This window comes from Phascolarctos cinereus, unplaced genomic scaffold (assembly GCF_003287225.1).
Source record: "Phascolarctos cinereus isolate Bilbo 61053 unplaced genomic scaffold, phaCin_HiC Scaffold_1;HRSCAF=81, whole genome shotgun sequence".
Taxonomy (NCBI): domain Eukaryota; kingdom Metazoa; phylum Chordata; class Mammalia; order Diprotodontia; family Phascolarctidae; genus Phascolarctos; species Phascolarctos cinereus.
In genome coordinates, this window is record NW_027555514.1 from 278,989,133 (window position 1) to 279,005,041 (window position 15,909).

At 49.6% G+C, this 15,909-nt stretch overlaps 1 protein-coding gene across 1 annotated transcript; it reads left to right on the plus strand.

Annotated features, from left to right (window-relative positions):
* The first annotated feature begins 768 nt into the window (after positions 1-768).
* On the plus strand, positions 769-15,336 carry HMOX1 (heme oxygenase 1). Its single transcript, XM_020982467.1, has 5 exons — positions 769-1,115; positions 3,206-3,326; positions 8,653-9,144; positions 9,952-10,051; positions 14,568-15,336. The coding sequence occupies exons 1-5, from the start codon at positions 784-786 to the stop codon at positions 14,693-14,695; spliced, it is 1,173 nt and encodes a 390-aa protein (XP_020838126.1). The 5' UTR covers positions 769-783; the 3' UTR covers positions 14,696-15,336.
* The last annotated feature ends 573 nt before the right edge of the window (positions 15,337-15,909 follow it).

Below are 15,909 nucleotides of genomic sequence, written 5' to 3' on the forward strand. Positions count from 1 at the left end.
CTCAACAGAAGATAATCTCCTTGAGGGCAGGGACAGGGTTTTCCCTTTTTTTTGTATCCTGCCAGGTGTCTAGAAGGGTCAAATCTTGCCTGGACACTTGTCGTAACCTGGGCAAGTCGCTTAAGCTCTGTCTGCCTCAGTTTCCTCAACTGTAAAATGGGTGTGGTTGTTGCATGGATTATAAAGCGCTTAGTACTATGGCACACAGTAGTTGTTTAATAAATGCTCCTTTCCTTCCTTCCTCATAAGCGCTTAATAAATACTTACTCAGACTGCCTCTAGTCTGATCCCTCCCGGAACAAGAAACCCCTCTATGAGAGTCCCCGAAAAGTGGCCCCATGTCGCCTCTGCTCGAAGACTTCCTCTAGTATTGGGGAGTGTCCTACATTGGGGGACTCCTCTAACCAGGAGCCAGCCTTTTCACCCAGAAAGGTGCAGGGCTCGGCCCTCAGGGGCCAAGCAGAACGCGCCGAATTAGTATCCGAATAAACTGCTTTAGAGGGGACTGGGCTCACGGGACGGGGGGAGGGGAAGGAGGGAGGGACGAAGGGCGTCCTGGCTTCGGCCGGGAGTTTCTCGGGTTGTCCGTGCCCCAGAGCAAAGCCAGCTCGCGTTTCCGTCCGTTCTGGAGCTTTTCTTTTGTTTTGAAAGCACATCCTGTGGATAAGCTCGGTCGCTTTGTCCAGGAGGATATCCTAGGCCTCCGGGTCCACCGGCTCCCCACCTCCATTGTGCTTCGGGACTGGGGTCCCGGAGGCGGGGGGGAGGGAGGAGGGAGGCCAGATGTTTGCCCTGGTCCCCAGAGGCTGTGTTGCAATCAGCTGGGGGGGAGGGCTTAGTCCGGGCTACAGCTATTTCCCACGTGACACCCACCTCCCCTCCCTCCCCTCCCTCCCCTTCACACACCCACAGTGTATTAAAGCTGGCTGTGGGGCAGGAGCAGGAGCAAACTCCGTCCTCTTCGCTCCCGGCGCTTTGGAGACGGCGGAGCGGGCGGCTTTGGGCACTCGGAGCCAGGCACTCCTGACCCACGGAAGCGCAAACAGGAGCCGGGAGAGGCGAGAGGAGAAAGAGGACATCGCGATGGAGACTGTCCAGGCAGAGCAGCCCGACAGGTGAGGAAGGAAAGCGGGGCCGTCCGGGCCGGGGTCCGAGCTCAGCCGGGCAGCGAGACGCGGCGGAGAGCGCGCTGCCGCCTGCCGGTTCGAATCCCGCCCCTGTCACTCACGCTCCGGGTCTCATTTTACCAGTCTGTTAAACGGGGGTGGGGAGGAATTGGAGGCGATAAGCTCCCTTCCATCCCTGTGCCCCGCCGGAAGCCCATCTTTCTCTCTTCTTCCCCACTTTGGGTCTAATGACTCCAAATTCCAGATCTGGAATCAAAAGACCTGGAGAATCCAACCTCTCATTCATTCCCATTTATCCCCTCTCACTGGCCACAGTTTCCTCAAATGTAAATTATGGACGGGGCAGACGCGAAGACGTCTGCAACTCTAACTGTGATTCCTGGAGTCTGTGGCTGCTCTGGACCCCCACCCCATCCCCCTTTCCTTTGGCCGTTCCCCTTTCCCTGATGGGGGGGGTGATGCCCAGCCCCTGCCCAGTCACTCTCGAGGGAAAACCAAACTGGTGCGAATGGTAGGGAGGGATGCGGGGATGCGGGGGCACCCTCAAAACATCCCTCCATCAGTTGCATTCTCTTTGCACCCGGAGCTAGGCATACACACGACTTAAGCATTCTGGGCTTCTTCAGTTTCCCCATCCATAGTATAGGAAAGTGGTATAGTGGGAAAAGCTTCCTCATAGATTTCTAGAAAGGTCATGGTACCTACTCTTGGGAAAAGCTCTAGATGTGACCCTTGTCTGGAGATCTCCTGAATTAGGTAGGGGCAACCAGGCAGAGAGATGCCTGGCACTTCCTCCTTATTGGAAGTCAGGCACTCTCAGGATGGAATTTGGTCTGTGGGATGCCCACCTTGTGGGACAGGACTTCCTCTGGGACCCAGAGCATATCTTGGGCCCCAGGTTCAAATTCTGACTGATACTTCCCAGCACAGTGACTTTGGGTAAGTCACTTCCACCTCTCTTGAGTGTCTTCTTGTACTGCCCCATCTTCTGGGCAGGAAAACGCTTCATAGGATTGAATAGTCTTAGAGCTGAAAGGGACCCAAGAGACCATCTGATCCAGCTTCCCTTGATTTTACCCACTGAGGTAAAAATCTGAGGCCGAGGCCCAGAGAAGAGAACTAGTGAATTGCCTCAAAGTAAATAACAGAGCCAGGATTTGAACCCAGGTCTGTGTTCCAGTGTTCCTTTCACTGCTCACTATCTAGGGGTAGACTAGGGATGGGGCCTGAATGCCTGGATGGGGATTTCATGGATATAGGGGAGAGGAGACATCCACAGATAATTTTAATATCTTTTTATTTTTCTTAAATTAATTTGATTTAATCAATCTTTATTATGAGAGCGTGGAATCCATATAATATTTAAATATGTGTCTCTCTGGATGTATTTGTGTCTCAATCCCTTACACTGATACCTAAGATTGTAACTTGGCTTCTTAGAAACAGTTGCCTGGGGCCCTGAGAGGTTAAGCAGTTTAGCTGGAGTCACACAGCCAGTCTGGGTCCTAGGCAGGACTTGACCCCAGGTCTTTAGCTTTATCCACTAGCCCAGGGGTGAGGAACATGTGACCCCCGAGGCTATCTCTCTCTAATGTATTCTAGAAAAGAAGCTGAAGTCATTAACCCCACCCTCACTCCCACCCCCACCCCCACCCCTCACCCTTCCCATGAGAATGTGAAGAGTTTAGATGGTAGTCTGTAGGTCCTCTCTAGACTTGGTCTTCTACTTGTCTGCTTGGGATGGACTTGAACCCAGGCCTTCCTGACCCCAGCTTGGGCTCTCTATTCACTTGGCTAACTTCCTCTTTTTTTTCTTTAATGTAGAGAAAAACATTTTCTTCAATTTTGGGGGAGCTTGGGCATTTTAAAAAAATGACATTATATTTAGAAATGAATATTCAATAGGAAGTCCAATGATTCTTCTGTTTGTGGTTTGTGTGAGTCCCAGGTGAGGCTGAGGTCACCTGGAAGGCAGGATGGGTGCGCACAGGAGGCCACCTCACAAGGGAAGCTCATGAAGAATGTGGGTGTTCTTATGAGCCCCATAACGATGTTATTCCTTGGCCTTCCTTTCCCAGCATGCCTCAGGATCTGTCAGAGGCCCTGAAAGAAGCCACAAAGGAGGTTCACACCCAGGCTGAGAATGTGGAATTCCTGAAGAATTTCCAGAAGGGGCAGGTGCCCCGTGAAGGCTTCAAGGTATGGTGGGACCCGAGCTGGGTGGGGGTGGGGGTGGCAAGTGTGGACCTGGGGCACGTGAGGTCTGACAATATATATATAGTTCTGGGTGTAACTTAAGAGATGACCGAGGCCCGGCTGAGTAACATGAACTGGCTGACATTTAATTAGCTATGTGACTTCTTTAATCAACAAGGAGGTGCCAAATGCCAACTCTGTGCTAGGCACTGGGGATGCAAAGATAACAGTTAATGAATCAACAAGCATTTATTAATCACCCACAGTGTGCCAGGCACTGGGGATACAAAGAATCAGTCAGCCAGTCAGCAAGCATTTATTAATCACCCACGGTGTGCCAGGCTCTGGGGATGTAAAGATAACAAAAGAAGTTTAATTTTTAGAGGCAGTAGGAAGCCACTGGAGTTGGCTGAGTAGAGAAATGCCATGGTCAGATCTACACTTAAGGAAGATTACTTTGGTTAGGAAATTCAAAATAATCTCGATAGCAGGTTGTAAGAGCCTGGACCAGCGGGCTGAAGATGAGAAATGTTAAAAAGGTAGAAACCACAAGATTTAGCAACGCGTTGTGAGATATGTGGGGTAAGGAAGAGTGGGGACTCTCGCTTGATCCTGGGAGAATGGAAGGACCACGATGCCTTTGAAAGAAATGAGGAAGTCTGGAAGAGAGAAGGGTTTAGGGGGAAAGAGAATGAGTTTGATTTTGGACACGTTGAGTTTAAGATGACTCAGGGACATCCTGTCTAAAATGGCTAACAGGCGACTGGCGGTGCAAGACTGAAGAGGGAGTCTTGGGGAGAGACGGAGGCTGGGTATATAGAGCTTGGAGTCCTTGGCAAAGAGGTGATAATTAAACGCAAGGAACTGGATATGTTTACTGAGAGTATAGGGGAGAAAAAGGGCTTAGGATAGAGACTTGGGAAACACCTGTAGTTAGGGGGTGGGGTGTGGATGATGAGCTGAAAAAGGGGCGTCAGACAGGCAGGAGAAGACCAGGGAAAGAGTGAGCTCACAAAACCGCAGAGGAGTGTCCGGGGGACAGGGCGGTCTGTAGAGTGAGACGCAGCACCACAGGCAAAAAGGAAGAAGAGGGCAGAGAAAAGACCATCAGATCTGGTGATTCAGAAATAATTGCTAACTTTGGAGGAAGTGGTTTCAGCTGAGTGAGGTCAGAAGCCAGGTTGCAAAGGGTTGAGGAGAGAATGAGAAGAGAGGAAGCAAAGAAAGCAGGTGTAGATAACTTTTTCAAGGCGTTTGGCTGAGGAGAGGACAGATACAGCATTGGGGGAGGGAGGGCGGTTGGTTTGTTTGTTTTTTAAAGGATGGGGGAGACTAGGGCATGTTTGGAAACAGTAGTAGGGCAGGATCACCTGACAGGGAAAAGTGAGATTCCAAACAGGGGTGATGAGTAAAGATGGAACCTGTTGAAAAAGACGGGAGGGGATGAGATCAAGGGTCCACGGAGAGGAGTTGGCCTTGGCGAGAAGGGCTGCCTCTTTGTCAGACTCCAGGGGAAAGGCCCTGGGTTCAAATGTCGACTCTTGACACTGTATTCCACAAACATTTTCTTGAACACCTACTGCGTGCCAGGCACTGTGCTAGGCACTGGGGGGTGCCGTAACAATGAATGAAACCGTCTCCATGTGCCTCGGAAGTCATTTGCCTCCTTGGTTCTCAGTTTCCCTGGCTATAAAACGTGGGAGTTGGTCTAGCTGACCTCCAAGGTCCTTCCAGCTCCAGAACAGTGACCGTCTGCTTTGGAAACTTGAGAGCCCGTATAAATGCAAGTTCCATTTGCCATTATTATGGAAAGAAGGCTCTGTTATTTACCACCTGGGGTACTCCCTTCATCGCTCTGAGCCTCAGTTAAAAGGGCAGTAATACTGCCACCCTCACAGAGGTAAGAAATATGCCTTGTAAACTGAACTGTGATATAGGGATGAGGCAGCTTGAGACCTGATGTAATGATGAGGCTAGACCCGAAGGCAGGAGTCCCAACCTGCCTCAGCCACCGGTGAGCTCTAACCTGAACCCTAAATTCATGCCGGCTCTGACTCTAACACTCATCCTCTCTGACCCTCAAGTTATTTCATCTGCAGAACGGGTGTAACACAGAACCTGCCCTACCGGGTTGTTTTGCATTAGAGGCCGATGTAAATGTTTAACAATAATGATTAAGCCTTAGAGCACTCCAGAAATGCTAACGGGCTGTGCTGTACATACGTGAGACCATGATGATTAATTAATTCAGGTTAGGTTCTCCAGAAAGCTCACAAAAGTCTAGGCAGGGGACTAAATCATTTGACCACATTTTAGGGTCCAAAAGGGGCTTTAAATCGCCTGGTCCAACCCAACCCCACCTTGATTTAAAGATGTGTGAACCAAGGCCCAGAGAGTGAAGGCACTTACCCAAGGTCCCTGATTACTTAGTGCTGTGATGGGGTAAGACCCCACCCCACTCCCTAGCTCTTGACCACCTATCTGTCCCTGTCCCTGAGCTGCCAGGTATCTGAGAGGTTCTACCACTCTGGAAAGAGGGTCTGCATTTGTATTCCCAGAATAGTGCCTGACATACAGAAAGTGCTTAATAAATGCTCTTGGCTTGAATTGTCGATTTACTTGCCTTAGGCAGGGAAGGGAGAACTAGCTTCCACCCAACCATTTATCTAGGCTTCTATTTGCCCAGAGGGAGTTGTTCTGTCCCAGCTTAAGTTATACTGGCATGGATGGCCCCACCAGCTTGGACTTTGCCTCCTTCATTGAGGCCAAAGGGCCACTGTCCCATACCAAATGGGATGGCTCTAAGTACATTGTTTTGTTGTTTTTTTTCTTTTTTAACTCCCTTGGAAATTTCACAGAATGATACAGTGGGACAGTTGAAACAGGCGTTAGAGGTAGATTTGTAAGATTCAAAGCTGGGAGGCACCTTAGAGATCATCTGGAGAAATCCCCTCATTTCACAGATGAGGAAACTGAGACTCAGAGTTTAAATGGCCTGTCCACGGTCACACAGGTAGGAAGAGGTGGGAACCTTAGAAGACCTCTGGTCTACCCCTCATTTTCACACACACAGAGATGGGCAATGCTATAAGGACTGGAACGTTGTCTTACCTAAGATGTGTGTGACAGAACTTTGCATACAGTAGGCACTTAATGTGTGCTTATTGATTGAATGGCTATTAGCAGAGCTTTACCAAAATCTTGGTGGATCAAGGTACTCGTGGTTATTCTCATCTCCATTTTCTCGATGAGGAAACTGAAACTCTATGAGATGATGTTATTCAGGGTCACATAAGCATCAGGGGGAGGATCTGAATGCTGCTCTTCCTGAATCCCGAGTCCAGCTCTCTGTCCTGCAGGCTGCTTCCTTGGTATCCTCAGTCATTAGCTTCGACTTTGTTCCCCTCTTGATTTTTCACCCGTGTGCCTAATAGATGACTAGAGTTAATGAATGAGTGACTAGTTAAATAAAAAATCAATTATTAAGTCTGTGCTATGTGCCAAGCAGAGTGCCGAGCCTGAGCATACAAAGTCAGGCAGCCCCAGCATTCCGTTGGGGAGGGAGGCAATGGCAGGACCTTTGGAGGGGGGTGGGGCAGAGCTTCAAGGCAGACAGAAGGGACCCACGGTCTTTAGGGGACAGCGACAAGGCAATGTATCTTCTTGCCTGTCATTTCCATTAATAAAACCATATCACTTGACAAGCCAGACTGCCTCCTGTCCACCCTTGGGACGTTCCAGAAACCAGGGGAGTCATCCAGAGTGGGAACCAAAGGAAAAAAGCAAGGCATTGGTCGATAAACTGCTGGCCTTGACGGTGATGTAGAAAGAGCCTGGGGTTCAAGTTTGGGCTCTGCCTCTTCTTTGATGTATAATCATCAGAAAGTCAATTTCCTCTCAGAGCCTCAGTTTGCCTCATTTGTAAAATGGGTACAACATCTGCACCACCTAACTCCTAGCTTTGGTTAGCGAATCAGATATGAGTGAAGTCACTTTGTACAAAGGGCTATACAGCCACTGTAATTCTCCAGGCAAACTAGAGCATCAAATAACTGGGTAGACTATGCTTATTCTTGCTCAGGAATTTGCTGCTGGCTTACGTGGGCCCTGAGGGCAGAATTAGGAAATATGGGCAGAAGTTGGAGAGAGGTGGGTTTTTACTGGTTATAAGGAAAAACTTCCTAATCAGCCCTGCACCAATATTGAGTGGGCTGCCTTGACGGGTAGTGAGTTGCCCATTCCTTGAAGTCTTCAAGCAAAGGGTGGTGAATAGGGGATCCCTACCCAGGCAGAGTCTGGGGTTCTCCAAATTCATCAAATTCTTCTGTAATGTGGTCCCACCCTACATCTGCAGCCTTCCCTCTTACCATATTATTCCCAAGTCCTCATTTTCACTCACAATGTCCTTTCTTTCCTCTCTCCCCCAAATACATTGCAAAACTTTTCCTCTCTTCTGCCCCTCCAACCCAAAGACAAACGTGGAGTAGAGCTAGAAGGGGCTGTAGAGGAATGTAGTGCGATCCGTTCATTTTACAGAGCAGGAAACTGAGACCCGGAGGAGCGAAAGGTCACAGGGAGAACTGAATAGCCAATCCATATCAGAGGCAGACCTGGAGCCTGGGCTGTCCTGACTCTGAGGCTAGCTCTCTGTCCACTCTGCCTGGAAGGGACCTTAGAGGTCATCTGGTCCTCTTTTTACAGATGAGGAAACTGAGGCCTAGAGAAATAAAGTGTTGTCTTCTTCGAGGTCATACAGCCTAGTAAATGGCAGAGAACTCTTGCCTTCAACTCCAGGATGCTTTTAGGGCTTGATCTCTCTGACCTGGGACTTTTTTCAGAAAGGTTAAGTGACCTATTCACAGTCACACAGAGACACAATCAGAATTCAATTCCTGACTCCATATCTTATGGTATTTCCATTAGGCCAGGACACTCGTTGCTTTTCTCCTTACCTGGAGTGTAAGCTCCTTGCGGGCAGGCACTGTGTCTTGTATCCTTCTGGTCTCTTCCTATGGTGCCTGGCACAGGGAAGGCCACAGAAGTGGAGCTCGGGAGCCTGTTGACCTAGTCTGCTGTGTGGACCCTTCCTTTACTGGAACCCTTCCCAAGCCCCTCTTAATTCTCGTGTTTTCTATTTCCCATTTATCCTGTCTGTAGATTACTTTGTATTTGTCTCCTTCGTTAGAGCGTAAGCTCCTTGAGGAGCCTCCTCTCACATCCCCAGTGCTCAGCATATAGTAGGCACTTAATGAACGTTGACTGATTGATCAGCCCTCCTCTTGCGTTGACCAGCTCAGCCGCAGGTTAATGATTAACCGCTTGGTTTCAGATGGTGATGTCTTCTCTGTATCACATCTACTTGGCCTTGGAAGAGGAGCTGGAGCGGAACAAGACCCACCCTGCCCTCGCCCCCGTCTACTTCCCTGAAGAGCTGAACCGCACGCCGGCCCTGGAGCAGGACATGGAGTTCTGGTACGGCCACCAGTGGAGAAAGCAGATTCCTTACACGGCAGCCACAGAGAAGTACGTGAATCGTCTTCGTGACCTGGGCCACGCTGAGCCTGAGCTACTGGTGGCCCACGCCTACACACGTTACCTGGGGGACCTCTCTGGGGGTCAGATCCTTAAGAAGATTGCCCAGAAGTCTCTGGGGCTCCCCAGTACAGGAGAAGGGGTGGCCTTCTTCAGTTTCCCGGCCATCACCAATGCTACCAAATTCAAGCAGCTTTACCGGTCCCGAATGAACGCCATTGAGATGAGCCCAGCCACCAAGAAGAAGGTGGTGGAGGAGGCACAGACATCCTTCCTCCTGAACATCCAGGTGAGCCGGCACTGCAAGTATGTCTGGGCTGGAGTCAGCTAAGTTGAGTGGGTGGGTGAGGTGAACTTGGAGTCATTCACTTGAAATCATGGTACTTGTCAACCAGTAGGCATTTAATAAATGCTTGTTGACAGGCAGGGTCTTCCAAAAATGTGTATTAACATTCGTAGGGACTATAGGATGGATTCTGAAGGCCTGGTGCAGAAAAAGCCAGCCTGGGTAGGGAGATGGGTGGATGGCAAGATGGTGCAAATAGATGCCTGTACCACTGAATGGGAGGTGAAGCACAGGCTGAGTGCCAGCTCAGATTCAGCCTCCAAAGGCCCTTCCGAGCATAGACATTCTAAGTCTTCTTATCTCTAGACAATATTACAATGGCTCTGATCTCGCTAGCATGGGCATTCCCTCCCCTGATGCAGATGGTGACCCATCCATCTCCTGTGGCTCTCACCCAGATCCGCCCATAAATTGGTCATGGGAAGCCTTCCTCACTCTCAAAAATAAAAGTTTTTAATGGAAGTTCCACCCTGGTCTTTATCCCCTCTTTCCTTGGTGGGAAAGAGCCTCAGCCCCAGAGGAAGGGATGACTGGTGCCAGGGTCTTCACTCCCACGTTAGATTCATTCCCAGAGAAAGAGGACCAGAGGCAAGATGGGGGAGGAGGGTGGTCCTTAAGAATGATGTGAGATGAGGCTAAGAAAAGCCCAGTTGGGGGTGAGAGCCCAGAGGGATGGGCCCCCCCGCGGCTCATGGTGCCATCTTGTTTGAGCATCTTCTGATCTAGGGGCATGCATTCTTTGGTCCTTAGATGTTTGAGGAGCTGCAGGAGTTGTTACCCAAGAACCAGGAGAATGGAAATGTTTCAGGGAAGCAGGAGCTTCGAAAAAGGGCCGGTGACAAAGGACAAGGTGAGACCTTGAAGACCAGCATTTTTCTCTAGCCAATTTCCCCACTATCCACCAAGCTTCCTAAGCAGAGCTGCTAAGTAGGTAACTCAGGTTGCCAGCTCAGTAAGAACAAATATTCCCTTCTCCCTCTCTCATTAAATTATGCAGTCATCTGTTCCCCAAATGTTATACTTGATTGGCATGGCCTCAGGATGGACCTGGAAGCAATGGGAAGAAGTTACAGCGAGGCAGATTTCTGCTTCAGATAAGGCAAAATTTCCAAAGGTGGCTCAGCGGACAGAACGCTGGACCTGGAGTCAGGAGTCTAGCCTTGGATATGTACTAGCTGTGTGACCCTGGGCAAGTCACTTAACCCTGTTTGCCTCAGTTTCCTCATCTATACAATGGGAATAATAACACTACCGATTCTGTAGGGTTATTGTGAGGATCAAATATCTGTAAAGCACTTCCCAAGCTTTAAAGTGCTATCAGAATGTTGTCATTCTCATTGTTATTATTTTAACAGTCTGAGCTATTCTGCAGTAGAATGGGCTGCCTTGAGAATTTGGGGTTTCCCATTATGCCAAGGCTGGAGGACCACCCCTCAGGGATGTTGTCCAGAGGATTCCTGCTTGGATGGGGGGGAGGTGCCCTTCGAAGGGATCCTTCTATTCCCAAGCACCTGAGATTTCCTTAGCATCCACTCGGTGAAAAGCTCAGGCACTAGGGCTGGGGATACAGTGACGAGTGAGCCAGGGGACCCCTGCCCTCAAAGAACAGAGAGAGCTCGTGCACATCAGTTTTTCTTTCTGTTCCTGTGTCTGAGATTTTCCATTTTAGCAACTTCAGCCAGTCCTGGACTGAAAGTCAATCAATAGTCGATCAGTCAATCAATGATTATTAAGCACCTACTATGTGCTGGTGTTAAGTAGTGGAGATCCTAAAAGAGTCAAAAGAATCCCTGTCCACAAGGAGCTTACACTCAAATGAGAGTCAGAAATGTCTGCATCTATCTGCCGTTTTTTTTTCTGTGTGACCTTGGGAAGTAGGTAAACCTCTTGGTGCCTTACTACTTTTCCTCACTTGAATTAGAATCATAACTCTAGAGCTCCGTGCCTCAGAGGTTGTCAGGGGGTGGGGAACTTGTGGCCTTCTAGGTCCTTGGGTGCAGACTTTTGACTGAGTCCAGGTTTGATGGAACAAATCCTTTCACAAAAGGGATTTGGTCTGTGCAGTTGAGGACCTAGAGGCTGCAGGTTCCCCACCCCTGCCTTAGACAAATCCCCCCAAGAAATTTCTTGGTTCTCTTGTCTATCAAGTGAATTAGCTGGTGTCAGCCTTCCCAAGTCCTTTCCATCTGTCAGTCCTGTGATCTCCCTGTGCCCCCAGCTTCCCAGTGGCATCACTGTCTTTGGGGAGCTTAATAAACTGCTTTTTTTGCTCGCTCCTGGGGCCACATGTTTTTTGCCTTCCCGTCCTCTTCCAATGACCATGACTCACCGTCCTGCCCAATTAGCAAACATCTGGGCAGCTCCTGTTTGTGTGGCTTCCCACGTCTGGCTGTGCATTGTGTGGTCTGGGAGGTGAGGTGATGTCAGCCACGCGGGCTTTGGGGACTGGCCACCAGGGGGTACTCGAGGGCCCAGAGGAAGAAACAGTGGCCAGGGAGGCGTCAGAAGGCTTCGTCATTGAGGGAAGGTCCCTCCCTTGGGGCACAGCCCCAGTGAGCCCCAGAGTGCTCGCTGCTCCTGCAGCTCCCCGTCAGAGCTACCCTTCCCTGGGAAGACAGTTGTCACTTGAGAGAAATGGTATACTAGTTAGAAAGAAAGCCATGTACTTGGAAACTGTGTGGTAGAGTGGAAAGAGCCCGGACTCTAGATCCAAAGGACCTGGGTTCGAATCCTACCTATGAGCTTTCCCTACCTTTGTGATTGTGAGCAAGTCCTTCAATTTCCCTGGGCCTCTGTTTCCTCCTCTGTAAAATGAGAGCTGATGGCCTCTGAGGACCCTTCCAGCTCTAGAGCTATGCTCCTGTGCACTCCCTGGGCCTCAGTTTCCCCATCTGTAAAATGACTTGGGGCGCCTCTCTCAGAGGACCTTCCTCAGGTTCTCCGTCTTGTGGCTGCTACCCCGTTGTGGCCTCCATTGGAATGTGAGGGCCTTCAAGGCCGCCTTTGTTTGTGTTCTCTGTGCCTCCCACAAAGTAAACATTTAATACCTGCCTGTTGGCTACCCACTGAGGAATGTGGATCAGCCCTCCTGCACCTGCTTTCCAGTTTCCCCAGGGCAGTGCAGTCCTGATTCCCAGGACAGAGGCCAAAGGAGCAAGGAGCCCATTCATCTGGGATCCAAGCAACTGGAAAGGCCATCTAAGAGAACCCGCCCATTCTCTGCCTAGCCAAACCAGTCCAGCCAGCATTTATTAAGCCCCTACTGTGTGCCAGGCACTGAGGCGAGCAGTGAGCAAAGTAAAAATGGCCTTGCCCTCAAGAAGCTTACATTCTATTGGAGAGAAACCTGGAAAGTGAGGCCCTAGGGCAGGGGTGGGGAACCCGTGGCCTTCTAGGTCCTTGGGTGCGGCCTTGTGACCTCGTCCAAGTTTGACAGAACAAATCCTTTTATGAAGGGGATTTGTTCAGTGATGTTTGGATTCAAAGGGCCTCACTTGAAGACCTAGAGGGCCACATGTGGCCTCGAAGTTACAGATTCCCCTCCCCTGATCTAGAGTGTGGAAGTCTGACTTGCCCAAGGTCACATGGCTAGTGGTGGTTGATTTGAACTCACAGCTTCTGACTCCCAAACCATAGCTCTTCCTGTCACTCCTATATTGCTCTTACTTAGGATATATAGCTGGGAGAGACCGCGGAGGGCATTTAGGCTAAGCCCCTTGATTTTATAGAGTAGGAAACTGAGGCAAACACGGTTAGGTGACTTGCCCAGGGTCATACAATCTGAGGTCAGATTTGAACTCAGCTCCTTCCGACTCCAGGCCTGGTGCTCTATCACCATAGTGAGCTCCTCTCTCCTTCCCATAATAGTAAGCCTTTCCCCTAGAACTCTGTGCCCACAGAATTTTCCATTCACAGAATGCTAAGACATTGGACTTGAGGTGCTCTCTCTAAAACAACCCTATGACACAGGTGTCCTGAATACAATTATCCCTATTTAACAGAGAGGGACACTGAGGTACAGAGAGGTTGAAATGATGGCCCCAAATCTCACTGCTAGAAATAGCAAAATCAGCATTTGAACCCAGGTCTTTTGACCCTAAGCCCAAAACTCTGCCCATTTTACTCCCATTCCTTGAAGGGGAACTCTTTGGGTTTCAAGGCTAACCAGATGGAGGGGCTACTGGTAGAGGAGGGAAGAACGTATGAGAAGATGTCGCTAAGACATACACATTTGGTGAGCCTCCTTCTGAGAAACAACGTCAGGTCTGGGCTTGAAGATCCCAGGCTATGCTTATATATCACCATCAAACCCCCAGCAGTGGGTGTGGTCTAATGGTTTAAAGAAAATACTGGATTTTGAAGGAAAAGAAGACCTGAATTTGAATTTCAGCTCTGCTGCTTTTAAAACCTGGGTGACCTTGGGCAAGTCATTTCCATCTCTTTATGCCTCGGTTTCCTCATCTGTAAAGTGACAGAGCATAGCAGACCGAGAGCTGAAGGGACGTCAGAGGGCCTCCAGTCTAATCTCTTTCATTTCACAGATGAGGAAATCAAGGCTCAGGGATATTAAGTGATTTGCCCAGGTCACGTAGGTAGTATCAGAGGAGGGGTGTCCTAGCCCAGGCTTCTTAATCTTTTTTTGTGTCCTAGACCCCTTTGCCAGTTAGTCTAGTGAAGGCCATAGACCCCCTCTCAGAACAATGTATTTAAATGTTTTTGTGCTTGGCACACAGTAGGTGCTTAGTAAATACTTCTTGACAGACTGATAACAAAGGAAATCAATTTTATTGAAACATACTTATCAAAACATTTAAGAATAAAACCCAGGTTCATGGACCCTTAAACCCTCTTAATTCCAGTGCCTTCCCTCTGTTAATGACTTCCTATTTAACCTGTATATAGCTTGCTTTGTGTGTGATTTGTCTGGGACTGTCTTTTGCCTCTTTGATATCCACAGAGTCTGGCACATAGTAGGAACTTAAGAAATATTGGTTAATGGGTTGAATAACGGACTGACCCCAGGTTAAAAAGGCCCTAGGTCTCAGTGTTCTAGAGGGGCAGATATAGACCTGATATCAGAAAATATTTCTTTTTTTAAGTGACTTGCCCAGGGTCACACAGCTAGTAAGTGTTATGTGCCTGAGGCCAGATTTGAACTCAGGTCCTCCTGAATCCAGGGCCGGCGCTCAATCCACTGCGCCACCCAGAAAATATTTCTAACAGTCAGAGTTGCCTAGGAGTTGAATCGATGCCCTGAGGAATGATGGGTTCCCGTCACCAGGGGCCTTCAAGCAGAACTGGGTGCTTGGTGAGGTACCATGTTGGATTCGATGATGTGCTCATGCCAAGATTTTCTTCTCTCGCAGGCCAGACTTCCACAGAGACTGCTGCCCAGAAGCCCCAGCAAAGCCTCCTCTCCCACTCGCCCCTCCTCCGTTGGATTCTCACCTTCTCCATCGTCGCCACTGTCGCTGTGGGGTTCTATGCCATGTGAAGGAAACAGGAAGGACACTTTGGGGTGACCTCCCGTGGCCTCCCTACTGAGCCTGCAGACTGCCTCCGGTCCAAGACAGTCCACTCAGGTCTCTGTGGGTCAGGTTCCCCTTCACTAGAAAAGATGGAGGAGAGCCCCACAGAGCACCTCTGGCCTGAGGGACTTGAACTCTTCAGGGGGTCCTCAGGGGCCCCCCACAAATGTAGCACTCTCTCCCACTTCCTACCAAGAACCTCCCAAAGAGACCGAACGTGCAGCCCTGAAATGACCTCCTGAACCCAGCTCCTGGGCTGCCCGTGCTTCCCTGCTTGACCCAGGAGTGACCACTTTCCCTTTGGCCTGTAGACCGGTTCATGCTTTGGCATTTCAGAATGTTGTGTCTTGTTAGAAGCCAGTTTTCTGTGGTGTTTTGTTTGGTCCAGTTTTCACAATGTTTGGGTTTTTTGTTTTGTGTTCCCCAGGGTCAGGCGAGGGGTTTTGCCTCATTTTGTTGGGTGTGTTTGTATGTGTGTCTGTGTGTGTGTGTGTGTGTGTGTGTGTGTGTGTGTGTGTATGTGTGTTTGAATAACACGGTTCCAATGTCGATGTCCTTGAGCCTGTCTCTGTAAACTTTCAATAAACAGCGTTGTCTTAACTTCCAAGTGTGTGGCTCCCCTGGAAGTTTGCTTTATTGTGTACGTGTCTTGGGGAAGGGTCAAATTCCAGCTTTCCGGGGCCAGTTCCAAGAGGCTGGGCCATGTGTCAGTCTAGCTACCTGCCGAGGGCTGGGTCAAAAGTCCCACGAGCACACCTTCACAGATGAGGGGATCCCAGAGGCGTTTCTGGGCCAACCACGTCACTCTAATTATGAAGAAACTGAGGCATGGAGGGAAATGACTTGGGATCATGAAGTTAGAGTTGGGTAAGACCTTTGAGGTCGTGGAGGCAGCCCCTTCACTTTACAGCTGAGGAAACTGAGGCCCAGAGACAGGTGACCTGGGATCATAGATTCAGCCCTTTTGTTACAGATGAGGCCCAGACAGAGGACGTAGTCTGTGCAAGTAGTCGGTCCTGTGGCTGGGATGGGGAGAGAGGCTCATCACAGCAGCCTTATGATACTCCTGCTGCTTCCCAGCTGACCCTGCAAATTTGGGGGCCAGGATCTAAGGACACAGGGTATCTGGGTGCTAACTCCATATGCCCGAACCCAAGAAAGTTAAAACTCAGAATCCAGA